The sequence below is a fragment of the Ranitomeya variabilis genome, chromosome 5, assembly GCF_051348905.1.
Source record: "Ranitomeya variabilis isolate aRanVar5 chromosome 5, aRanVar5.hap1, whole genome shotgun sequence".
NCBI lineage: Eukaryota > Metazoa > Chordata > Amphibia > Anura > Dendrobatidae > Ranitomeya > Ranitomeya variabilis.
The window spans coordinates 172,091,350-172,117,854 of record NC_135236.1 but is presented as its reverse complement, the minus strand read 5'-3'; the positions used below and the strand labels follow the sequence as shown (position 1 = coordinate 172,117,854).

At 43.5% G+C, this 26,505-nt stretch overlaps 2 protein-coding genes across 5 annotated transcripts in view; both read right to left on the bottom strand.

The window, feature by feature from the left end:
• The window catches only part of CEMIP (cell migration inducing hyaluronidase 1), a 133,838-nt gene extending 129,039 nt beyond the window's left edge, over positions 1–4,799 (bottom strand). Inside the window, exon 1 of the mRNA XM_077263509.1 lies at positions 4,664–4,799. The gene's annotated coding sequence lies outside the window, so the exon portion shown is untranslated. The remainder of the gene's footprint in view (positions 1–4,663) is intronic.
• LOC143775402 (cell surface hyaluronidase CEMIP2-like) overlaps positions 1–26,505 on the bottom strand; it is a 123,693-nt gene that overhangs the window by 39,670 nt on the left and 57,518 nt on the right. For all 4 annotated transcript variants that reach the window (XM_077263506.1, XM_077263505.1, XM_077263507.1 and 1 more), the window contains 4 exons: positions 4,063–4,203; positions 3,082–3,637; positions 966–1,135; positions 479–667 (listed from right to left, as the gene is read on the bottom strand). In XM_077263506.1, the coding sequence (XP_077119621.1) occupies positions 479–667; positions 966–1,135; positions 3,082–3,637; positions 4,063–4,203 (1,056 nt within the window). The remainder of the gene's footprint in view (positions 1–478; positions 668–965; positions 1,136–3,081; positions 3,638–4,062; positions 4,204–26,505) is intronic.

Genomic DNA, 26,505 nt, shown 5'->3' with positions numbered 1-26,505 from the left:
CGTGTGAACATAGCCTAAAACACCACAGTCCAAAACTGGCAGTACGAACATACAATGTTTTATAATTTATATACCTTATGTATAGCTATTGTGCAGTATTGGAGGTGAACAGAACATATTCAGAATCTCTGTGTTTGTTTAGGTCTTATATTTAATGAATATATGAATTGATATATACAGTGAAACAGATCTAAAGTCTACAATCATTTCCAATAACGGGGGGCTACATGTAATTATATATCAGGTACATGTGGTAAGATATGGAGCACATGGTGAACTGAGAATGAATTGCCTTGATGAGAATAAATGGCGCCATTTTTAATAGAAGTGATATTCCGTCTAATAGTAATTAATTATATAACATAAAAATATGTTAAAAATGCAGATGATTTCCTGATAGATATAATGAAGATACTGCCCTGTGAAAATAAGAATGATTCATGATTTTAAGCTGAGACTTTACAAAGTATTTTCTTACCATCAATTTTAACCTGATTGTTTTTACATTCGGGGCAGTGGAGCAGATTGAATTCTTCAGCTTGATACATTGAGTAATCAGTGCTGGCAATGACGATCCTGTTACCAGGCAACCAACTTGTAACATCATCGGCTAATGTCAGGACGATGCCCCTGGACACCGCCACTCGGAACCCATTCCGCGGAACTCCTGATAGGTGAGAGCACAAGGGTTAAGGCCCGGGACAACGAGATCACACGTGCCGGATATTACTGTACAAACTGAAAATGACTGCTTAGGCGGAATCCTACAGGAGAGGCATCTTTTCACTTTAGACTGTGTGTACAATGGTATTTCTCCCTAATATATAGACAATTACAAGGGCAATTATTGGAAATCTGTCAGCCGGCATATCGATCTATGTTCATATAGATATTATAGAATGCCAACATGTTCTGCATTCAAGAAAACAATAAAAAGTTAGGTGTACGTGACAGTATCTTGTTACCTTTTATCCACCCGCTGTAGGCAGTAACTGTAAAATGGAGCCCTCCATAAGTCTGAAACTCTCGCGTTGCAATCGCCAGTCCAGTTGTACCATTGGATTCATAGTGTTTTCTGTCCTCATTTACTTTTAATGGGCCTTCTCCTAAAATGCCAACCAATGCCCATGGCTGTCTAAAAAAAAAACCATAAAAATGATCACATCACTATAAAACATAAAGGACATCAGACATTATTGCATGTTATTAAAGGGAATCTGTCAGTAAGATCAGTCCTCCTAAGCCCCCTATAGGAGCATGTAGGCTACAGAACGTCGAGGGATGATCCTACTGACAGACTCCCTTTACTATCATAAAATAAGTTCATATGGTTTAAAATACTAGAATAATAGAGAATTCATCTCTATGCCACGCAGATGTTTCTCTCATACAGCACCATATATGTACTCAATATTGTATAAAATGGATAATTAATACTTAAACTTCCATAGGATTAGTCTGTCAGTGTGGGAAATTATTATAAGCAAACAAGAACAGAAAACCTTGGAATTCCCTGCGTGTTTCAGATCCGCTCAACCTATAATTCATCCAATGCTAAGTAAATATTTGGAGCAAAATACATTAGTGTGTAATTGTGTGATAAGGGAAAGTGCGATGCAAGTAATGGCAGTGTGAATAGACCCTGAGCAGGTATTATTGTAGACTCGCTCCTGACTCCTTTCTCACATTCCTCACATTGCTGTCATTTCTCAGACACAGATATGACTTCCAGGTAACTTGGTGTTTACAGAGTCTACTACCCCTGATAGCTTATCAGCAGCCCAGGAGCTGTCCATGGTAGGCTCCCCTGCTCTACACGCTCTACTGGAGAACCTCTACACCAGCTCCAAGGCTGGATGGAGAATGCCTCAGCTCCGGGAAACTTCACTAATAGCCTCAATAGACTTATGACATGATTATAAATATTCAAGACAAGTGCATAGACATTACAAGCTAACTAATCATACTGAAACCTCACAACAATACAGCATCCTAGGAGGTGGCACCCAGAATGGTCCGATTATGCTATGTAGACTCTGATCAGAGTGGGATCTGTTTTTCTCAGATGTGGGGAATAAAAAAAAAAAGGTCTCCATCTTCTTCATTCTGTCAGTTCGTGAAAATCAGACAGAAATCGGACATCATCTGAGTGCAGTACAATTTTTTTCACAGACCATAGACTTGAATGGCCGAATGCAATATGATAATCAGAGACAAATTGTGCAAGGTGCAAATTTTTTCCACCTGGTCACACTCGGACAGAAACTAGGGTCATCTGCACAAACCTTTAAGCTGACTTATATATATATACTTTACATATATACACGCTTCCAAATATTTTGTAACCAAACAGACAAAAATTAATATACAGCAATGTATATTGTTGTTTTAATGGTCAGTCAAGCATAGACATTATTTCCCCCCTATAAATCAGGTCAATTCTAGCAAAATGTGGGTGCAATGGGTGGGTGGGTGTTCAGTTCATATTCATTTTTATCTACATTTGTATGTGCTGTCATATCTCCCCAAAAATAACATTTAGCCACACATCCCCATTCCTTACAATGGGATTTCTTCCAACCAGTGGGATTCAAGTTCCCAGTTTTTATGGGAGGGTAGAATGGCCTCGGCCTCTATACTATTCTACACAGTGAAAAGAAATCCTGACATCTGATTCAGCTGAAATTAATCTTATTCAATAGGATCTATTATTCTTACACTTTTACTCCAAACAAAATGGATCCATGAGAAAAAAACATGATCCAAGTGTGAACTGAGCCTAAACCACCAAACTATAACCATTCATGTTTGTTCGGAAATGTAAGAGAAAACTCATCCCAAGTCAAACAACCCTATCTAACCCACACTCCATTAACTGCAGTAATTTATCTCCAGCTATTTTGTAACTATAGACCATAGCTTGATGGAACTTGTAGTTCCACACAAACTGGTTCCTATAAGTGACCTATCTTTGACTAAGATCAAAAGAACACATACATATAACCCAGGCAGACAATTCATTTCATAACAGATAGACATCGGGCGGCATGCATTTACGAAACGTAGGTCATATAAGGTTACCTGTAGCCTAGATGATAAACGTATCTGCTGCTCAGAACTTCTCTCAGGTATCTTCTTACATCTGGACTTAGACTCTTTGCAGCCGAGTCTCCGACTGCTGCGGCCACCACCTTACCAGGACTCTGTTTGGACAAGAAATCTTCCAGTCTCCGTCCTTCTTCCAGAAACATGTGGGTATCAAACCTTTCAGCGGCTTCAACATGACCAGTCTCTGGATCAATAATCCTTATATTGATACCCCGGCTTCCCCAGTGTTTTTCCCATTTGTATGATCCATACCGGAGGCCACCAGGATGCAAAGTTGCATCTAACTGTGTCCATGATAAAGGTCTTCTTCCATGTAGTTCCAATATTCCTCCTTCATCTACACCAATAAATTTCTTCCCAAAGTCACCTATGTCCTCCCCCTCGGTGGACTTTCCATACAGAGATATAGTTGCATCAGAGTTATAGGGACACTGGGAGGACCCAATGTGTAGAGACCCACCATTTCTAATTAAGATATACTGGGTTCTAAGAGTTATTGGTATTTGGTCATCGGCAAAGACTAAAGACCCTGAAACACAAAAATCGGTGCTATAAATCCTGTGTAATAAAGCCTACAGCACAGTTATCAGTATATTGGTTCATCCATAGCCTCTATATGTCTTGTCCATTCTTATGCTGGATGAAACAGAACAGTGTTCATTGGCTAGGAACATAAAACTTGTATTTAATTTGACAGGAGATTACAGATAGTGAAAAGGTATTTCTGGCAAAAGTTCATCTCAAGCCTTGCCAACAATAGACAGTGAAGAAAAGTGTAATCCAGCAGAAGTCAACCACAAATGTCCCAGGTGCAAACATCATTTCACATTGATCAATCACTTATGCCACAGAGCTGAGGGTCATGTGTTACATGCCAATAGGCTAAAACGAAAAATATTCTGGCAAATCCTAAATTCCCAAGGTACGGATCACAACCCTCACATAATTATTTACCTCCATCCTGAATTATCAATGCGTGAAAGGTGGCTGAGGATTCAAGTCTTAGGGCGAGACCACGTCCTATAACAGCTGACCTCCGTCCATCATGGCCAGGGTGCCACGGGATGAGATGAGGCTTCTTCCCAGGACACCTGTCTGTAATACAGTCCTATATCATCGGCGCTGGCATGGAGGACAGATGGGAGATGCATGCAGGACAACACAGACATTGGGGTGTGCTTGGAAGATTTGGGGCAAACACAGACAGTTTAGCTGTGAGACACAAGAGCTGAAAGCAGAGAGCAGCTTGCACAGAGGAGACCAGCCAAGAAGCAGCTGACAGACCACCCACCTGATGCCTGCTGCTGTGGTGCCTCTATACAGGGCTGCCCTCCTGGGCATCTCCAGGAACACGAGACTTGGAATAAATGAAACAGTTAAGTGATGGGTGCAAATAACCAAAAAAGAGGGAAACCAAGTCACCAAGGACTAGAGAGGTCGCCTGAAAGTCCTGCACCTGCCATGGGACCTCTGCCACACTGTGCACTGCCTGTCCTTGTAGCCCTGCGCTCACATGTAGCCCAGCAATGGAGACACATACAGCCAATAGTCTCACCTGTGTCTTGGGAGAAGCTCCCAGGGATGATGAGCGTTATAGTAGGCGATCACGGTGGTGCTGGTCCTGTGCGCTGCTGTGGAGGGCACGGAACTCTTTCTTATATAGAGAGAGTGGCGCTGAGGGCTCTCCTCCCTCTGTGTCTCATGTTCCCACCTTTCCTCTATCTCCATCCCTCCTCTTATGTCCCAATCTCTCCCTCCGTTTCATGTCCCCCTCTTCCCCTCCCTGTGTCTCCGGTAAGCCCCCGGCAGTAACCTCGGCAGTGAGTGCGCCCTCCTCCTCCTCCTCCCCGCCGCCGGTGACGCCAGCACATGCTGCACATACCAGCGGAGGAGCCGCCGGCGGACACTTGTTGCTGCGCACACAGCGGCAGGTACCGGAGGGATGTAGGACGCCACACCTCACCGGGCATCGGGCACCTCCACTGCTGTGGAACTACAAGTGACAGCAAACTCAGGGGATGCCGCCGCTCTGCAGATTACCAATAAAGTGCCACAGACGCTGTACAGTATGATTATCTGAGGAGGATGTGGAAATCAGCAGAAAACTCTGCAGGCTCTTCACCAGGCAATGACAATGGACTTTATGTGATTCTCTCCATTAGCTGTGGCTATTGTTCCCTGTTATCAGCCATTTTTTATTAGGGACAGGCTGACTATTCGGTTATATAATGGCATTAGGGCTGAGAGTCCATAAACTGCCTGACTCCACCATTAGTGCACACAGAGGCAAAACTGGATGTGCTGGCCCAACACATCCCAAAGTCAAGGCTCTCAGGGGAAACGGAATAATGAGCCTGTAGGTATGATACCTTTTACTGGCTATCAACAATTAAATGATGTTACATGATTTCATGGTGTTTCCCACTATCTTTCCTCACCTGGCGCACTGCCCTATGTGTACCCTATGTATTGTATGCCCTATATGTTCCAGAAATGCAGGAAAAAGCTCCATGGCTATATGATAAATGTATACAGGGTTCCTATATATCTGCAAAGCTAATTACAATTGTATAGGATAGTGTAGAATAATCTCCATTTCATCGCAAAGGGTCACCGCAAAATGTATAGTGTGTGGTATATGTTGTTGTTTTTAAATAGGGCACTGAGTCTTAATGGGGTCCCGAGTCCTAATTGGGTCCTGTGTCCTAATAGAGTCCTGAGTCCTAATAGGGTCCCGAGTATTAATGGGATCCCAAGTCCTAATAGGGTCCTGAGTCCTAATAGGATCCTGAGTCCTAATAGACTACTGAGTCCTTATAAGGTCCTGAGTAATTAATAGGGTCCCGAGTCCTAATAGGATCCTTAGTCCTTATAGACTACTGAGTACTAATAGAGTCCTGAGTCCTTATAGGGTCCTGAGTAATTTATAGGGTCCCGAGACATAATAGGGTCCCAAGTATTAATGGGGTCCCAAGTCCTAATAGGGTCCTGAGTCCTAATAGGATCCTGAGTCCTAATAGACTACTGAGTCCTTATAGGGTCCTGAGTAATTAATAGGGTCCCGAGTCCTAATAGGATCCTTAGTCCTTATAGACTACTGAGTACTAATAGAGTCCTGAGTCCTTATAGGGTCCTGAGTAATTAATAGGGTCCCGAGTCATAATAGGGTCCCAAGTATTAATGGGGTCCCAAGTCCTAATAGGGTCCTGAGTCCTGATAGGGTCCTGAGTACTAATGGGGTCCTGAGTCCTTATAGGGTCCTGAGTAATTAATAGGGTCCCGAATCCTAATAGGATCCTTAGTCCTTATAGACTACTGAGTACTAATAGAGTCCTGAGGCCTTATAGGGTCCTGAGTAATTAATAGGGTCCCGAGTCATAATAGGGTCCCGAGTATTAATGGGGTCCCAAGTCCTAATAGGGTCCTGAGTCCTAATAGGGTCCTGAGTAATAATGGGGTCCTGAGTCCTTATAGGGTTCTGAGTAATTAATAGGGTCCCGAGTCCTAATAGAGTCCCGAGTCTCAATAGGGTCCTGAGTCCTAATAGGGTCGTAAGTTCTAATTGGGTCCTGAGTCCTAAGGCTATATTCACACGTTGCGGTTTTTGCTGCGGATCCGCAGCAGTTTTCCATGCGGTGTACAGTACAATGTTAACCTATGGAAAACAAAAACCGCAGTGCACATGCTGCGGAAAAAAACGCGCGGAAACGCAGCAGTTTATTTTCCGCAGCATGTCAATTCTTTGTGCGGAAACCGCAGCGGTTTTACACCTGCCCCATTATAGAAAACCGCAGGTGTCTAAAACCGCAGTGGAAACCGCACAAAAAAAACGCGATAAAATCCGCAGTACTTTTGGCACTGCGGATTTTTCAAATTCCGCAGCAGAATCCGCAACGTGTGAACATAGCCTAATAGTTTTGTCCTAGGTGGTTGTGCAGCTGTTGCTGTAGCTCCAGAGTGGAGAGCGCCACACACAGGCCACACCACCTCTGCAACCATCTGGATGTGGTGGCCGTTCCACCACTTGGAATTCTGTCCTTGACAAAGATGTGAGTCCCACACGTGGGACCAGCACATTCCTGACATATCCAGGGCATAGGCTATAAATAGGCAACACTTTGCTTTGCAGATGTGGGGTCCGGGGTTCAAATCCCACCAAGGAAAACGTTCTGCATGTTCTCCATGGGTGCTCTGGTTTCCTCCAACATGACACAGACATAGTGATAGGAAATTTAGATGGTGGGGACAGTGATAAATGTGTCTGTACGAAGCTGTGGTATATGGCGGTGCTATATAAGTAAGCAGAACGTCCATTACTAACGAGCCTGATCTGCACATATGAGAATATCTGCAGCTCTCATTATAAAGTGTGCCTTGGTTGTGAGCTCAGAGGAAGGAGGATGTCACACTGCCCCTGCCAGCCATAGTCCTTACCATGTAAGATGCCAGGATGAGGCAACTCCGCGTCTCTCACGCCACAGGTCCGCACATTCCTAGCCCCTAGAATCATCCTTGTGTCATGGGCTGTTTACTACACGCATGTTTTATTGTGAAAGCGTTACATAAACCATGAAGCAGGATGCTCCGCTGCCCACAGACGCACAATTTTGGCAGATGGGCTTTCTTAAATGAACTAATGCAACATTGTAATAAAAGAATAAAACCTTTATCGACAACACTATAAATTGCAGAATGAATCAGCGCCGGATTTATCAATAGACCCTGTGACGGATGTATTACGGAGGGCTCTGCAACTAATTATCCAAAGTTTCTTAACTTATAAATAGGGATTATCCTGTTTACGAAAATAGATATAAATATTAATAGGGGTTCTCAGAACAGGAAATACGTCAGATGCAGAACTGATTGCGGGGGCAGGTATTGTCCTGAATTTCCTATCAGTAACCAGACAGAAGACGCTGGTTTCGGGGAACATTGCATTTAAAGGGCTGACTCATATGGCTAATCACTGCATATATGCCCTATTAGGTTTATGGGCATCTAATAAGGGGTCATCTGCTCCAGCTTCCCTCTATGAGCCCGAATGGATGTGACACCTGCTCAGACATCCCCGAGCTGCCCTTGTATTACATGGATGTCCATTTATCTAATACTACCAATGCCAAGCTGGCCACAGCTTTCCCCAGCACAATCAGCCATGTTCCCTTGTTCCTGAGAGGCCGGGAGTGATCAGTTACTGCATTTTAAAAGTGGTTATCTCACAGCAATTAGGGGAAAAAGACATTAGGCTTATTAGGAAGCAATACATATATATTGTTTTTAAAAATTCCATTTATCTATTTATTAGAGGAGAGATGGGTGATGTAACAAATCTGGCCACCATTAGAATGCCCACAGGGGTAGTCACCTTACCCAGCTTTCTTAGAGCCCAGAACACAAAAATCTGCCTATATATGGCTATATGTGGCAGCTGATCAGCATAAAAATAACTATTAGGGTATTTTGGAAGGCGAGATATGTTGCAATGAGGCATCTGTCAAAATCACAGCTACCTGCATAGGGAGGTTTTTTTTTAAATAGTGTTAGCAGACAACACAGTTTTGATGCCCATATCACAGTTTTATCTGTTAAACCCATTAAAAGGGCCCCTGTCAGCACAGAATGAGTGTTCAAACCAAATACAGTCGCTCGGTGCATCATGGCACGGCTAATCAGTGCATAATCCCATCTGATTGTTGCCCTCTATCTCCACACCTGCCTCTTCTTTGACAGCTCTGGATTCATAGAGCAAGGCAGGTGTATGTAAATGATTGGCCTCGCCGTGATGTCCCTTTAATATCCATAGAAATTACCACTTAGTTTCGGAAGCACAATTATAAGATCAAAGAAGGAAATTAACATTGTATTTGAAAACCCTGCCCAATGTGAGTGGCCATAGATGTGGACTTGGTGAGGTGAGTATTGTTTTTTTTCTATTACTGCTTCTCCACTTTCTTTTTAAACTCTTGGAAATCCTTTTTTTGGAGTTGTTTTATAATGAATGCCAACTAGCCATCAGCCGCCTATTTCCTTTGTAAAGCAGCTACCGGGGAAATATATTACTATGTCCGTCCACTTAGGTAATTGGCTGTTTATGTAGGGGCAGGGGCAAATGGCCATAGATTCTCTCATCCCAGAGAATCGGGCCCAGTATGAAGAGGACACTGTGATCAGAGTGTGAGCACAGTGTGATCCAATTCTGTTGGATGAGGGGAAGATGGAGATAAAATGTGTCGGTGCATTTGAATTGGACTGCACTCAGATATCATCATAGTGAAATCTGATGTTTCCCACGGAGTCACTGACTTGCATGGCCGAGTGCAATTCAAACATCAGATCAAACTTCGGCATGCTACAATTCTTTCCTCGGACAGATTCTGTTGTAGGAAAAAATCGGACATGTGCACAGCTGCATAGAATAACATGGAGATGAGTGCTATCTGCCTAAATGATAGATAGATAGATAGATAGATAGATAGATAGTACTTGTACGATTATTACGGCCATCTGCTTCTTCCCTAATAGACAGAGAAGAAATATTGATGTTCAAAATGCAGTTGCCATATATCGCTAAAGACAATTTTTGTAATTTTATGTGAAAAAAAGTTCTACTCTTGTGCCACAATGGGTGCTGGAAAACAACATCCTTCATTGCTGTAATATGGGCATGTTTGTTATTATTGCCCATCTTTGTAAAGGTTCAAATTGCGTTCCTGGCGTCATAACGCGGTGTAACGTAGTCCGTTAACACCGCCATTGAATGCAATGTCGGACGCATCGCTAGCGCACGCCCACAATGGGCGTGCGCTAGCCATGTGCCGACATTGAGTGACGGACCCTGAGACGCCGGCTGCAGCGTTTCTGAGTCGTCACTGCTAGCGCAGATAGAGCTAGCAGATGCTCTATCTGCGTAAGCGCGATGACAAATTGGCACTTGCGTTAACAGCAGCCCATTAACGCATGTGTTGAACGGGCTACTGTTAACGCAATGTGAACCTAACTGGATGACTGTACCTAACTGGACAACCAGAGTCCATATCTCACATACAGGTGTCAAAATGGACGGTTCATTCTCTGGATATTAGCAAGAGCAGAGGGATGCTGCATATGGGACAACTATGCAGCTGCTGCAAGCAAATTGAGAGACTTCCTTTCATTTTTCCTGGCAATGACGGGAAGGACGGCTTAGTTCATTGTGGATTCACATACACATTTTCTGGTGTGGGATGCATGGATGGATGTATGGAACACACGTACATATCCTGATGTAAGGAGATTGACATATTGCCCTGTCATCCTTGAAGACATCAGTGCTGTGTGTAATGTAAAGTGTAGTGTGCAAAATGCCATATGTGTAGTGTACGGATTGTGATGTGATGTATTGTAATGGTTTGCTCTGTACTATTAAAAAGTTGAGTTCTGCCCAGCAACAGACAGTGAGTAGGGTAAGACATAGTTAAGTGCTGGGACTAGCCCAGAGAAGGAGGGGCTATGAAGCAGGATCAGAGGGGTCTTCCTGGTAGTGAGTCAGACAGGGCCTAGCTTGCAGATACAGCAGAAGTTTGGTCTGAGTGCTCAGCAGGGCCGCATGCAGTGGGTGTTTTGTGGCAAGAGAAAAGGAGACCAGGACAAGAATAGAGTGATCCTGAGGAACAGACCGAGGCAGAGAGAACGTTACAGAGACGCAGAGGTAAGGACAGTGCCAGCTCAGAGGACTGACCAGAGAGACCAGGTGAGAAGGGCCAGAGAAGGTACTCCTAGCAGGACACCAAGTAACTTACAGTTTATAAAGGTAACGGGCCTGGATGGAATGGAACGTGAGACTAAGTGACTGTCCCGGGTGCTAGTTCCCTAGCCTCAGAGAGCTTGAAGCTGAGTCTGGCCATATTGGCAAAACCCTATTCTCTATAGGGAGATTCAGAAGCGGAACCGCGGGAAGAGGAAATTACTTTCACAAACTGCACTGGGTGGTGGTAAAGGCAGGAAGACTAGTGGAGGCAGGAATGTGTGAGGCCAAGGAAGCAACGAGGCTGTGTTCCGAGATGCTCTGTATTAATGAAGAAATGTGAGAGAAGTTGTGCATCCGCTATACTGTGCACATAGTTACCACGCAAAGGCTGCTTAGTCTCCTTTCATGGACTGATTAACATCTGGCCCTGGCAAACCAGCACCATTGGGTACATGCAGTCTGCATTGGCGTAATGCCCTCACAGCACAAGTCCACACACACAGCCAGGACCCCCACCGTCATTTAACATGCCAGGGTGCAATAGACGAGTACCTTGCCCATGGCTACAGCCCAACACCACGTTACATTGACACCCAAGTTTCATAGCCTTACTGACAATGAAGCAAACCAGTTGCAATGTCAATTTACAAACTAATTACCATATATACATTATATATATATATATTTATAAATCAAGAATATATATACTTAGTGGCACTGTAAAATGCTCTTTGGATGAGTATTATTTGTACCCCAAATTGCTTGGGAGCCGTGTGACATGCATTAAAGTGCAGTCTAAATGCAGGCATGCTTTAATATTACACTTATCCACCATCTACCCTGATACCCTAATTCCCAGGTCAGTAGGCACCTGATAAACTACGGGACGTTCTTCAGATTAAGTGACACAACACATTTGACACAACCACATTGTTTTGAGTTCAGTCATAGTCTCTCGTTCTCTCTCCTATTGGGAAAGCAGCCGTGAAGCATTAGCCTCTGGCATAGTATGTACTTCGTTTTATTTGTCCTTGGATGCCCTCCTCTCTTTTCTGTACATGGAGCTCACACAGTGAGTGGACAATGAACATAGAGAACAAGCGTCATGATTTTGGGGATTTTCTCATGATTGCACATTCCCCGCCTGTCCAAAATGATAATACAATAGCAAGAAACAATGAGATACATACCAGAGTTATAAGGGTATGATCACATGCAGAAAATGTATTGTATGTGCTCAGCCGTAGTGGCATAACAATAGTGAGTACAGGGCCTGGGTCCTGGAGTCTAAGGGGGACCAAAAATGATCTATGGCCCATATGAGAAAACCAATACAGTTAAAGAACTAAGATATTTTGGGGCCTATTGTACAATTTTGTATTTGTCGCCCATGAGGTAGAAGTTATGCCACTGTCTGCAAGATAGTTGATAAAGGCATGTTTTCTGGGTGTCCAACTGGTGGAACCAACAAGCACAGGAACAGGGGGGTCCAAATCTCCCTGTGAAGCCCCTAGGACATATATTTGTTGCATATTTACAGGATGCTCTGCTGATCAAAGATACATAATGTTATCAGAGGAGCTTCTTGTAAATGAAAAATAAAACATTTATTGGCAACACTGCAGAAATTCCAGCATGAATCAATCGGCATTGTGACAGATATAAGACAGAAATCTCTGGAACTAATAAAGCAAAATTTCTTAACTTACCAATAGGGATTATCTTACAGAAATGGAGAGGTGACAAATGTATATCCCCCGAGGGGTCCGACTGCTGGGAGTCCCAACAAGCACAAGGACATGGGTCAAAATTTCCCTGTGCTGCCCCAGTGGACATAGTTTTATCACATATCCACAGGAGGCTCGACTGCCAGTGCCAGAGCATCCACTATATTACCTGTGGGGCTCTCATAAGAAACCAATGTAAGATTGCATAAGAAAAACAAAACATTTATCAGGAACACTACAGAAATTCCATCATGAATCAATCGGCACTGTGACAGATATACCACAGAAATCTCTGGAACTAATAAACCAAAGTTTCTTAACTTACAAACCAGGATTACCTTATTTACAACAATAGGGAGGTGATAAATGCTTATCCCCTGGAGGGTCTGATTGCTCAAACTCCCAACAAGCACAAGATTAGGGAGTCCAAATTTCCCAGTGATACCCCAGTTCACAAACATTTGTCCACATCTTGTGTGATTGGATCAGTGGTAAGAATGTGCGACCACCACGCCTTCAGTGAATGGAGCTCTGGTCATAAATGCTCATTGACACTCACACTGGGACCTTGGTCCTCCATTCTCGGTATCGGCAGCTATCATACATCTGTCATCTATCCTGTGGGTAGTGATAAATGTTGTTTATGGGCCCACCCTTTTAAGACTGATTGCTCGGTTACCTACTGGACTTCTACAACAGAATATCAGGGACCAACTCTCCCAGTAGGATTTCCTTTGTCTAAAACCGCAGATAACACTGTGGGAAGCAGCACAGCTCATGGAAACATCTAACTCTTTGGCCAAGGTATAATATCCTGTCAGAACTGTACCCAGTCATAACAAGCACAGGCAACTTCAAATGTCTGATCCCACAAGCAATGTAACATCCACAGTAGGCAAATTCGGCTACGCAGACCTCCAACACATTGAGTTTATGTCTGACGTAGCGGAAATAAGACATGGTAGTGGGAAATCATTTCTGTGGGATTGTAGGTTTGGATAATATGATTGCGCTGACTTGGTGTGACGTTAACAAATTTCCTCTGGCTGAATAACATTCACTTCAGTATCCACTTAAAGAAAACCCCACAGAAACACAGTTTGCTTTTTCAATATTTTTTACGCCTTTTTCATGCACATTTTTTTTTCAGCATTTTTAAATGCTTGTTAATCATGGTGCGAGTTTCAAGCATTTTTTGGGGGGTGATTTTTACAAGTGGTTTATGAAGTACAATAAAGAAGTCTAGAAAAAAATCTTCCAAAATCAGAGCCAAAAACACCACAGAACATCAAAAACAAAAGCATTGTGCATGTTGACTTATCAAATCACCAGTCACCACCAGCGTTTCTTTATTGTAGTGGTGGAGTCAGTGGCGTATCCAGGGGGGGGGCAGCCGGGGCATGTGCCCCGGGCGCAGCCGACAGGGGGGCGCCAGCGGGCCACCTGATGATGCGGCGGTCCAAGGAGGCTCCCCGTCGGTGGCATTCTGCTGCCACCACAGTCTGAGATAATCCCGTTCTCTGAGCCGGCTGTCAAAGTGACAGCCGGCTCAGAGAAAGTGCTGTGCGCCGTCGTCAAATCCCAAGGTGTACAGCGACGCCATGGCTGTGCCGCCGCTGTCGCTAGTACCCTTGGCTTGCCTGTTGTGAATCTGTGATCCCTTCTAAGTTTAATCCCTGACGACCGCTGAGGCGCCGCTGACCACTGCTGGCACTGCCGCATCAGTGAAGCGCCAGCAGCGGTGACGTCACTCTTCACAGACACAGCAGGGCAAGCGAAGCACAGGCTGCTGCGTTGCGGTGTTGTTGGATGGTGGTAAGTGTGCTCCAGCTCCAGACCGCGGGGCCCGGCTGGGTAATGGAGCTGAAGACACCTACCGAACTTAGAATCAGATAATGTTTGATATGTAAGGGGACTGGTTGGGTTGGGGGGTCGGTCGGCTATATGGAGCCTGCAGCCAGGATAGGGAGGGAGCAGGGGCCAGGGGCAACGGTCGGTAGTAAATTGTGTGTGTGTATATATAGAGGTGGGAGGTGCTGTGTGTGTGTTGTGCGTGTGTGTATATAGGTGAGAGGTGCTGTGTGTGTGTTGTGTGTGCGTGCATGCGTAGCGCTGCGGGTGAATGTGCAGAGATGTAAATGGTTTTGTGTGTGTGTACGGGGAGGAGAGGTGAGGGCAATGATGGGGCTGATGGGGAGAGGGCAATAATTGGGGTGGAGGGGGAGGAGATGATGGATGTGGTGGAATGGGCAATGATAGAGGTGGCAATGATGGAGGTGGAATGGGCAATGATGGGGGTGGGGGGAGGAAATGATGGAGGTGGTGGAATGGGTAATAGTGGGGGGAGGAAATGATGGAGGTGGTGGAATGGGCAATGATGGGGATGGGGGAGGCAATGATGGAGGGGGAAATTGGAATGGGCAAAGATGGTGGTGGGGGGAGAATGCAATGATGGTGGGGGAGGAGGAAATCATGGAGGTGGTGGAAAGGGCAATAATGAGGGGGGGAAGAAATGATGGAGGCGGTAGAATGGACAAGGATGGTGGTGGTGGAAAGCACACTGATGATATTGGAGGGGGAGAAAATAATGGAGGTGGTCGAATGGGCAAGTATGGTGATGTGGTGATGGCGGCGGAAAGGACAATGATGATGGTGGTGGAAAGGGCAATGATGGGGACGGTGGGGGAAGAGAAAATGATGGGTATGGTGGAAAAGGCAAAGGAGGAAATGATGGAGGTGGTGGAATGGGCAATGATGGGAGTACTGGGGAAGGAGGAAATGATGGAGATTGTGGAATGGGAAATTATGGGGTGGTGGGGGAGAAAGCAATGATAGTGGTGGTGGAGAAGGCAAAGATGGAGGTGGTGAAGAGAGCAATGATGGGGTGGGGTAGAGGAAAATAATGGGCATATATGAGGAAACAGTACAGGAGAATGGGGGGCATGTATAAGGAAACAGTACGCGGGAATTGGGGGCATGTATGAGGAAACAGTACTGGGGAATAGGGGGCATGTATGGGGAAACAGTACTGGGGAATGGGGGGCATATCTGAGGAAACAGTATGGGGGATGGGTGCAGACAGTATGAGGCGCAAACGGGGGAATGTATGTGTATGTGTGTAAGCCTAAGACAAGGGTCATGGAACTTAGATTAGTAGCACCATTTCAGCACTGAAATTAAAAAAAACGCTGGAGTGATGCTTTAAAGTAACACATGTCAATAGCATTTTTTACCTAAAGAAATCAGTTAAACACATGAACAAAAATGCAGCAGGGCATCTAACATGACAGTCATGAAATTCAATGTCTGGTATGTAGTACAGTGTGTACAATGGGAGCGGAGATGCGAGCTACTTCTCTTTCTTATTTCTATATCTCAAATATGAAGATTTTCTATTCTTCTATTAAATGTACAGCTTTGAATATACATGCATATGATCATTTTTGCCAGCTTGTTTATTTTAATTTTTCACTACAAATGATATAAGAAGCCTGTTACAGTGAGTGCTCATATAGAGCAATGTGCTCACATGGACTTCTACATTTGCTTACATGTTGTATGCCAATGTTCCCTGTAAATAACCAATGGGCAGCAACTAATATAATGGTATTTAACAGTCAGAAATGCAAAACTACATCTACAGAATGGGAGAAATAGAACTAAGCAGCAGCACATGTGAAAAAAACTTGGGTATATACTAATAGATCACAGACTACACATGAGTCAACAGTGTGATGCAGCAGCAAAAAAGGCAAACACAGTTCTAGGATGTATTAAGAGAAGCATAGAGTCTAGATCACATGAAGTATTTATCCCCCTCTACTCCTGCTTCATTAGGCTGAATCTGGACTACGGTGTCCAGTTCTGGGCACCACATTTAAAAAAAGACATTGAAAAACTGAAGCAAGTTCAGAGAAGAACTTTCAGGATGGTGAGCCGACTGCAAACTATGTCCTATGAGGAACGTTTAAAGGATCTTAGAATGTTTATCTTCCAAAAAAGAAGGCTAAGAGGAGATTTAATAGCTGTCTACAAATATCTGAAAGTATGTCACAGTGTAGATGGATCATTGTTATTCTCATTTACACATGGAAACACGAGAAGCAATGGAATAAAACTGAAAGGGAGAAGATACAGATTAGGTATTAGAAAAAACTTTTTGACAGTGAGGTTGACCGATGAGTGGAACAGGCTGCCACGAAAGGTGGTGAGCTCTCCTTCAATGGAAGTCTTCAAACAGAGACTGGAGAGACATCTGTCTGAGATGGTTTAGTGAATCCTGCATTGAGCAGGGGGTTGGACCCTGGAGGTCCCTTCCAACTCTAACATTATATCATTCTATGATTCTAAGTCATATGTTAAACCATTAGCGGGCACAAACAGAAGGGAAGCCCGGTGCAAGAACAATACGTGGGCCACATTTGCAGTCCAACAACTCATCATCGTGAACAATTCCACCTGAATTGGATGTAGAAGTGGCCCCTTTACAACTTGGGCCCCTGTGCGGCCGCACAAGTTGAAACAATAATATGTTCTCCCCAGTCTACAACCCCAGCCCTAAAATCTGCTCTGAGACTTATAAACTCAATTAGTTCGCTCCAGATACCCCATTAAGATATGCACAGTTTTGCAAAGATTTTCATAGAACTTTGCACAGAAACTGCTAGGATGAATGTTACAGCACTGTTATGATGTATTCTCAAACTCATCTCATCTTTTTTTGCCATCATTTTTTGATTTTCAAACTACATTCCCAGTTAACGGCAATGAATATATATCATGGGTCTTCAAGGCAACAGCAGCATGGAGGTGACGATACTGTGATGAGAGGTGGTGCCCTATCCGTGGCACATATTTGGCAGAATAAAGCGTCTCAGCCTCCCTGGAGGGTTAGGATATTTCCTGTATGGTACCTCCCATAGCTGCATCTGTATCCTTGTGGATGCACAAGCAATGGGCAGTTATCAGTCTCTCAGCACCTCTGCCCAATCAGTGGGTGTGAGCCCAGAAACTTTCCGCTAGGTACAATGAGTTTGTCATTTCTCCATTTCTGTAATATAAACCAGATACTGGCTTAACCTGTTCTTTGCCACATTCCACTTCTATCTGCCGTTTCCTGCGTTTCTTTGAGCGGATGATAAGTGTACAGTATAGATAACACACTCTACAATGAGAATGTATTATTGCACTGCAGGGACTTGCACAGTAACTGCTTATGTATACTAACACTGTGCAGTGATTTATGAGTGATCCCTGACTTCACCACAGGGGGCAGCAAAGCATGCCATTTCCAATGGCCAGAGCTAACCTCAGCGGTCATACCCCGTGCACTGTAGAAGCCAGGCCTGATCACACACAAGTGTCTGCAGAGAAACCCTCTGCGTGCATAATCCTATTATCCAAACATCTCCTCTAAAGAAACCGAGAGAATAAATGTCTACACAGTATTAAAGCTAGTTCAGGGATATTTCTGGATCCTTTACTTTTTTATATATGTGTTATGTATTTATTACATCATCTCAAAAAGAAAAATGTATAGTATTTGTCTCACACTACATGTAAGGCCGGAGTCACACTACCGTATAACACGGCTGAGGGCTATGTGATAAAACATTGCATAACACTCAGCCCAGTGTTATTCTGTGGGGCAAATCACCTAATTCTTGATAACCAGCCTTGCTGAAGCCGACAGCTGAGGGTTGCTGCCCCCAACTGTGAGTTTTGCCTGGCTGGTTATCAAAAGTACAGGGGAACTCACAACGTTTTTTTTTTAATTATTTATTTACGGCACAGGAGGCGGCTAAGGAATACTCTCATCAGCCGCTCCTGCTTTCGCTGTTATTACCGGCAGCTGGTGTCGGATGATGGGAGCTGTAGTCCCATCTGCTGACATCAGTGACTGGAGCAGTGTTTGCAGCGCTATCATGCACATGACAGCATGGCAAACACTGGATGTTCAGGCCCCCCATTAAAGTGAATAGGGCCCGGGCCCTGTTCTGTTACCCAAACTTTTTGTAAATCTTCGGCCGAAACCTCCGGACCTGAACATCCAGGTGTCCGCCCATCTCTATCCTCCACACCTGTGCTGCGATTCTATCATGTCAGAGGATCAGATCAGTGCACTGACAATCAGATCACGCTTGCAGCAGAGCAGGAGCTGAGGGTCATTAGCATCCGATGCTATACGCCAGTGTGACCCCGGCGTAAGAGAGGGACAAGGGAAAAATTGTGTTCTGACAACAGTAAGGATAAACTACTGTGCTACATATACAGTGGGGAAAATTAAGTATTTGCTGCACTGCCGATTTTGCAAGTTTTCCTACCTAAAAAGAATGGAGAGGTCTATAATATTTATCGTAGGTACACTTTAGATGTGAGAGACAGACTCTAAAAAAAAATCCAGAAAATCACATTTTATGATTATTACATAATTAATTTCCATTTTATTGCATGAAGAAAGTATTTCATGATATTTTAATTTTGAGAGAAGCACCTGTAGCTGGATCACCTGTGGGTGCAGGGAACTCCTGAGCATCCTCTCCACATAAGCGAACCCTTTTCCAAGACGTTAATTCACGTACTGTTGGGGTTAACGAATTATAATATTTACATTAAAGGAAATCTATAATATGTTTCATGCTGACCAAACCACAAGCAGCATGAATCAGAGATAGGGTTCATTATTACAGATAGCCATGCTTTTTGCAATTACGGAGGGATCTCTGCCAGATTCTCCGTATCTCTGACGGATTCTCCCGATGTATACTTGATTGGCTGATAAATCTCTCCCTATATACACATAAGGAGAAACTTGTCTGTCAAGCAAAGCTGGGATGGGAGAAGTCTGTGGGACCTACCCCTATGACTAGTGGTTTGGAAACATGAATCCCCGACCTACCCCCATGACTAGTGGTTTGGAAACATGAATCCCCGACCTACCGCCATGACTAGTGGTTTGGAAACATGAATCCCCGACCTACCCCCATGACTAGTGGTTTGGAAACATGAATCCCCTGATAGGTTCCCTTTTAATATGGATTCTCGCTATAAAGAAAACCTATCACCACTCCTGACGTGGCAATCTAAAGGTATCGAAAAAAGCACGGCACTCCAGAGCATACGCTCTATACAATGGGGCCATTGTGCATGTAAACGGTGATGCGCTCAAAGCGATCCGATTGTGCAATGCCAGCACAATACTGATGAAAGGTTTATATAAAATATTCTCCCGCTTCTCGGCCTGCTAAACTGGAGCAATGAAGGACATGTCCCTAACCAAGAGACGCACACAGAATAATAAGAAGGCAGGATCCGTCAGAGCGAGCGCACAGATGCAGGACTGCTTCAGTTTATATATTTATTCATACTACATATCACTCATCCTTCATCGCAGATGTTGCCATTAATACTTTTTCAAAAATATACACAAAACAGGACAAGTCAGTTAGGAATTAACTTTTATGATTTAGTTAAAATTGGGTAATATGGCTGAAAAATTACCCCAAAACACCACACTTACAATTAGTTTTTGATGTTTTTTTTTAAAAAAAAAATATGTTACATAATGAGTGCCGAAATGGTGCAAAAAATCTGCAACGTCAAAAGCGAACCAAAAGCACATCATGGGAGTGCGGCCTTAGGATACACAGTATTTTACAAATAAACATCACCAGGTTTAAAAACGTGTTATAAACTTCATTTTCTCTACATCCCTTACAGCAACACAACATATTGGTATTCTCGGACCTGCGAGAAGATAGAGCTGTTGGAAATTTTACATTACAACTGAACACTATATAATGTGTCCTACACTCCACCCCTCGGTGTTTTTCTGTCCTTCCAGTGGTAAGACATGGTGATCAGACTGACGAAAATAAGGGAACGAGATCAAGTTGCAGACAACAAGAGCAAAAGAGCTGCCTCCATAAACCCATAAGGTGGAACATGTAGACACACAAATGAAGACTGCAAGTATGGCTAATCAAGATCAATGGAGAAACAGCACATGCACCTGTAAGTTTTCTTCCAAGTTTTCTTCCATTCTGTGAACCATTAATATCCTAAGCAGTGGACTCTACAAGGAGCACAGACGTCTCGTGGAAAATCGGATGTCAGTCTGACAGGTAATCACTCACACCCATCATTTTAATTTGGCACAGTCTTGTTGAAATCCTGCAGGTATCAAAGGAGTTAATCACCTGCCTATCAGCTGCATTTTTGCCTGGTGGACAGTTAAAGCACCCACACATTAGCCAAGGCAACAGGTCTTTATGATCCTTTGTCCTACTATTCGATTAACATTAGGCCAGTCTCACACGTCCAGATAATTCCGGTACCGGAAAAATCGGTACCGGAGTTATCCGTGTCCGTGAGCTCACGTGGCACATCAGTGTGGCACACGTGCGGCAGCCGTGTGCCGACTGAGTACCACACGGACCGTGCAGGAGACAGCGCTACAGTAAGCGCTGTCCCCAGCGTGGTGCTGAAGCCGCCATTCATCCCTTCTCTCCAGCAGCGTTCGCTGGAGAGAAGGAATGAAAAATCAATTTTTTTTTTATTATTTTTGCCTTTAAAATCAAGTTCCTTGTCACCTCCCCCCTCCCACCCCCTGTGCGCCCGCCCGCTGGAAATAAAATACTCACCCAGCTCCCTCGATGCTTCCTCTCAGCGCCGCAGCGTCCTGTATGAGCGGTCACGTGGTACCGCTCATTACAGTGATGAATATGCGGCTCCACCCCTATGGGAGCCGGGTGAGTATTTTATTTCCAGCGGGCAGGCGCACAGGGGGTGGGAGGGGGGAGGTGACAAGGAACTTGATTTTAAAGACAAAAATAATAAAAAAAACATTGATTTTTTCATTCCTTCTCTCCAGCGAACGCTGCTGGAGAGAAGGGATGAATGGCGGCTTCAGCACCACGCTGGGGACAGCGCTTACTGTAGCGCTGTCTCCTGCACGGCACACGGACAGCATCCGTGTGCGGTACGTGTTTTACACGGACCCATTGACTTTAATGGGTCCGTGTGATCCGTGCGCTCCTACGAACACTGACATGGTGAAAACACGCTGACATGTGCAGAGATACATTGATTTTAATGTGTCTACGTGAGTCAGTGTCTCCGGTACATGAGAAAACTGTCACCACACGTACCGGAGCCACTGACGTGTGAAACAGGCCTTAATAATAATAAATAATCTCCAAAAGTTGTAGATACAAGCTATATTACATCACCAGCATCTCTGTCTAACAGCAGGGCCCTGAGTTGAGCTCTATTGTTGTTAACCATTTAACCCCTTCACCACCCTGGGATTTTCCATTTTTACATTTTCGGTTTTTTTACTCCCCTTGTTTCCAGAGCCATAACTTTTTTTTATTTTTCCGGCAACATGGCTGTGTGATAGCTTGTTTTTTGCGAGACAAGTTGTATTTTTTAACGACATCATTGGTTTTACCATGTTCACCAAATGCTAAAACTAACCTGCCAATATGATTCTCCAGGGCATTATGAATTCGCAGATACCAAACATGTATAGGCTCTTTTTTTATTTAAGTGGTGAAAAAAAATCCATAGTTTGTAAAACAAAAAAACTGCACCATTTTCCGATACCCGTAGCGTCTCCATTTTTTGTGACCTGGAGCTTGATGATGGCTTATTTTATGCATGCCGAGCTGATGTTTTTATTGATACCATTTTGGAGGACATACAATCTTTTAATCACCTGTTATTGCAATTTATTGCAATGTTGCAGCAACAAAAAAAAAGTAATTCTGGCATTTTTACTTTTTTTCTCATTATGCCATTTAATGATCGGATTCATTATTTTTAGATTTTGATAGCTGGTGCGATTCTGAATGCAACTATACCAAATAAGTGTATTTTTTTTATTTTTTTTATTATTGTTTTATTTTGAATGGGGCAATAGGGGATGATTTAAACTTTAATATTTTTTAAATTCTTTAATTATTTTTAAAAAGATTTTTTTTACACTTTTTACTTTCTTCAATAGATCCCTTAGCAGACTTGAAGCTGCGATCTTCTAATCATTTGCGCTACATAGAGCAGGGCTTCAGCCCTGCTATTTGCAGCAGAAATGCTCATCTGTTATGAGCATCGGCCATGGGGTGGGCAATGACAAACACAAAGGTTTCCTGCAGACCCCCGGATCATGAGGTCTTAGTGACACCCATCCGGCGTAGCCATGGAAAATGACGCTGTCAGAGAATGACAGCGGCATTTAACATGTTAACAGTGGCAGGTGGATTGCGATTCCACCCGCGGCTGTTGCACACACGTCGGCTGGTCAGATCAGCCGTCATGTGATTGAAAAGTTGCGGGCTCAGCGCTGGAGCCCACATCAAAAAAGGGGAGGCGATCTATGACGTATCCATACGTCATACCTCGTAAAGGGGTTAAATGTTGCTGTCAATCTCTCACAGTGGAGATGAAATGGCACAGTTGCCTGTGTTCAAGCATACGTGCTCCAATCGCTTGGTACGGATAAGTTAGACCGGCGTCACTCTCAGCGTAGGGAAATACGGTCCATTTTTTACGGCCGTAATACACAGTAATTGTCCCAAAACACTGTTCCGTATTCAATGCGAGGATGCGATTTTTACGCACAAATTTATCCGTGTGTCATCCGTAAGGCATCCGTATGGCTTCCGTACGGCGATTTTTTCTCGCAGGCTTGCAAAACGGACATATCATGGATCCATTGGCTCAAATATTCTTAAAAACATATATACAGTCTATATATATATATATACAGTTAGGTCCATATATATTTGGACAGAGACAACATTTTTCTAATTTTGGTTACAGACATTACCACAATGAATTTTAAACAAAACAATTCAGATGCAGTTGAAGTTCAGACTTTCAGCTTTCATTTGAAGGTATCCACATTAAAATCGGATGAAGGGTTTAGGAATTTCAACTCCTTAACATGTGCCACCCTGTTTTTAAAGGGACCAAAAGTAATTGGACAATTGACTCCAAGGCTATTTCATGGGCAGGTGTGGGCAATCCCTTCGTTATGTCATTCTCAATTAAGCAGATAAAGGGCCTGGAGTTGATTTGAGATGTGGTGTTTGCATTTGGAAGGTTTTGCTGTGAAGTAAACATGCGGTCAAAGGAGCTCTCCTTGCAGGTGAATCAAGCCATCCTTAAGCTGCGAAAACAGAAAAAACCCATCCGAGAAATTGCTACAATATTAGGAGTGGCAAAATCTACAGTTTGGTACATCCTGAGAAAGAAATAAAGCACTGGTGAACTCATCAATGCAAAAAGACCTGGGCGCCCACGGAAGACAACAGTGGTGGATGATCGCAGAATAATCTCCATGGTGAGGAGAAATCCATTCACAACAGCCAACCAAGTGAACAACACCCTCCAGGAGGTAGGCGTATCAATATCCAAATCTACCATAAAGAGAAGACTGCATGAAAGTAAATACAGAGGGTTCACTGCACGGTGCAAGCCACTCATAAGCATCAAGAATAAAAAGGCTAGACTGAACTTTGCTAAAAAACATCTAAAAAAGCCAGCACAGTTCTGGAAGAACATTCTTTGGACAGATGAAACCAAGATCAACCTCTACCAGAATGATGGAAAGAGAAAAGCATGGCAAAGGCGTGGTATAGCTCATGACCCAAAGCATACCACATCATCTGTAAAACACGGCGGAGGCAGTGTGATGGCTTGGGCATGCATGGCTGCCAGTGGCACTGGGTCACTAGTGTTTATTGATGATGTGACACAGGACAGAAGCAGCCGAATGAATTCTGAGGTATTCCGAGACATACTGTGTGCTCAGATCCAGCCAAATGCAGCCAAACTGATTGGTCGTCATTTCATACTACAGATGGACAATGACCCAAAACATAAAGCCAAAGCAACCCAGGAGTTTATTAAATCAAAGAAGTGGAATATTCTTGAATGGCCAAGTCAGTCACCTGATCTCAACCCAATTGAGCATGCATTTCACTTGTTAAAGACTAAACTTCAGACAGAAAGGCCCACAAACAAACAGCAACTGAAAACCACCACAGTGAAGGCCTGGCAGAGCATCAAAAAGGAGGAAACACAGCGTCTGGTGATGTCCATGAGTTCAAGACTTCAGGCAGTCATTGCCAACAGAGGGTTTTCAACCAAGTACTAGAAATGAACATTTTATTTAAAATTATTGAATCTGTCCAATTACTTCTGGTCCCTTTAAAAACAGGGTGGCACATGTTAAGGAGTTGAAACTCCTAAACTCTTCATCCAATTTTAATGTGGATACCCTCAAATGAAAGCTGAAAGTCTGAACTTCAACTGCATCTGAATTGTTTTGTTTAAAATTCATTGTGGTAATGTTTATAACCAAAATTGGAAAAATGTTGTCTCTGTCCAAATATATATGGACCTAACTGTATATATATATATATATATGTCAGTGAGATAGATATATATATATATATATATATATATATATATATATATATATATATATATATTTATATTTAATTCAGCGCTAGATAGCAGAAAAGCCAGTAATTCAATTGCCAGCTTTTCCTATCTCCTTCCCAAACCCGACAGGATATGAGACATGGTTTACATACAGTAAACCATATAATATCCCTTCTTTTATTACATATTCCTCTTTACTAATGTAAGAAGTGTCTTTGTGTCAAACTTGGGGTCTCTAGCTATTAAAGGGTTAAATCCCGGAAAAAATTGGCGCAATTTTCTCCGCCAGAGTGGTAAAGCCAGTGACTGAGGGCAGATATTAATAGCCTAGAGAGGGACCATGGTTATTGCCCCCCCCCCCCCCCGGCTAAAAACATCTGCCCCCAGCCACCCCAGAAAAGGCACATCTGTAAGATGCACCTATTCTGGCACTTAGCCTCTCTCTTCCCACTCCCCTGTAGCGGTGGGATATGGGGTAATGAAAGGTTAATGTCACCTTGCTATTGTAAGGTGACATTAAGCCAGATTAATAATGGAGAGGCGTCAATTATGACACCTATCCATTATTAATCCAATAGTACGAAATGGTTAATAAAACACACACACATTATTAAAAAGTATTTCAATGAAATAAAGACACATGGTGTTTTAATATTTTATCTCAATCCACCTGAAGACCCTTGTCACCTGAAATAAAGTTAAAAAAACAAACAACAATATTCCATACCTTCCGTCGTTACAGTCTTGTCCCACGCTGTAAATCCATCTGAAGGGGTTAAATCATTTTACACCCAGGAGCTCTGCTAATGCAGCTGTGCTCCTGCCTGTAAAACTTGGTGAATGAATGGAATGCAGGGGAATGTACTGTAGTTACCTCGAGTCGCGGTGATGCGCTCCCTGCTGGATGAACTCATATGAACTCGAGCCTGGGAACTTTTCAGAATATTTTCCCACCTTCAGAATATACCTATTCTATGTCTACACATTTATTCTACCTATTCTATTCTGTCAGTATGATTTTACTGTACACCGCGGTGAATTGCCAGCTTTTCTTTAGAACATCGGTGCCTATTTCTCGCAAGTTACACTGATGGTCCGTGTGTAATCCGTAATTTTCTCGCCCCCATAGACATTCATTGGCGTATTTTTTGCGCAATATGCTGACAAACGCAGCATGCTGTGATTTTCTACGGCCGTAATATACGGCAGATAGGAGCTGCCCAATAGAAAATCATTGGGCCGTGTGCAATGCGTATTTTCTGGACGTATTTTCTGTGCTCATACGTCCGTAAACCTCGCTAGTGTGACGCCGGCCTTACCATCGCAGCTAGGGGATTGCTGAAAGTCCCCATCACTGCAATCCTGACTTTCACTATATACTGTAATACTGTGGTATGATCGCATGTTCAAGTCCCCTATGAGCACTAAAAATACAGCAAATTTAAATAAAAGTTTTTTAAAAATTTGTTGCATATTTGTATCCACATTAAC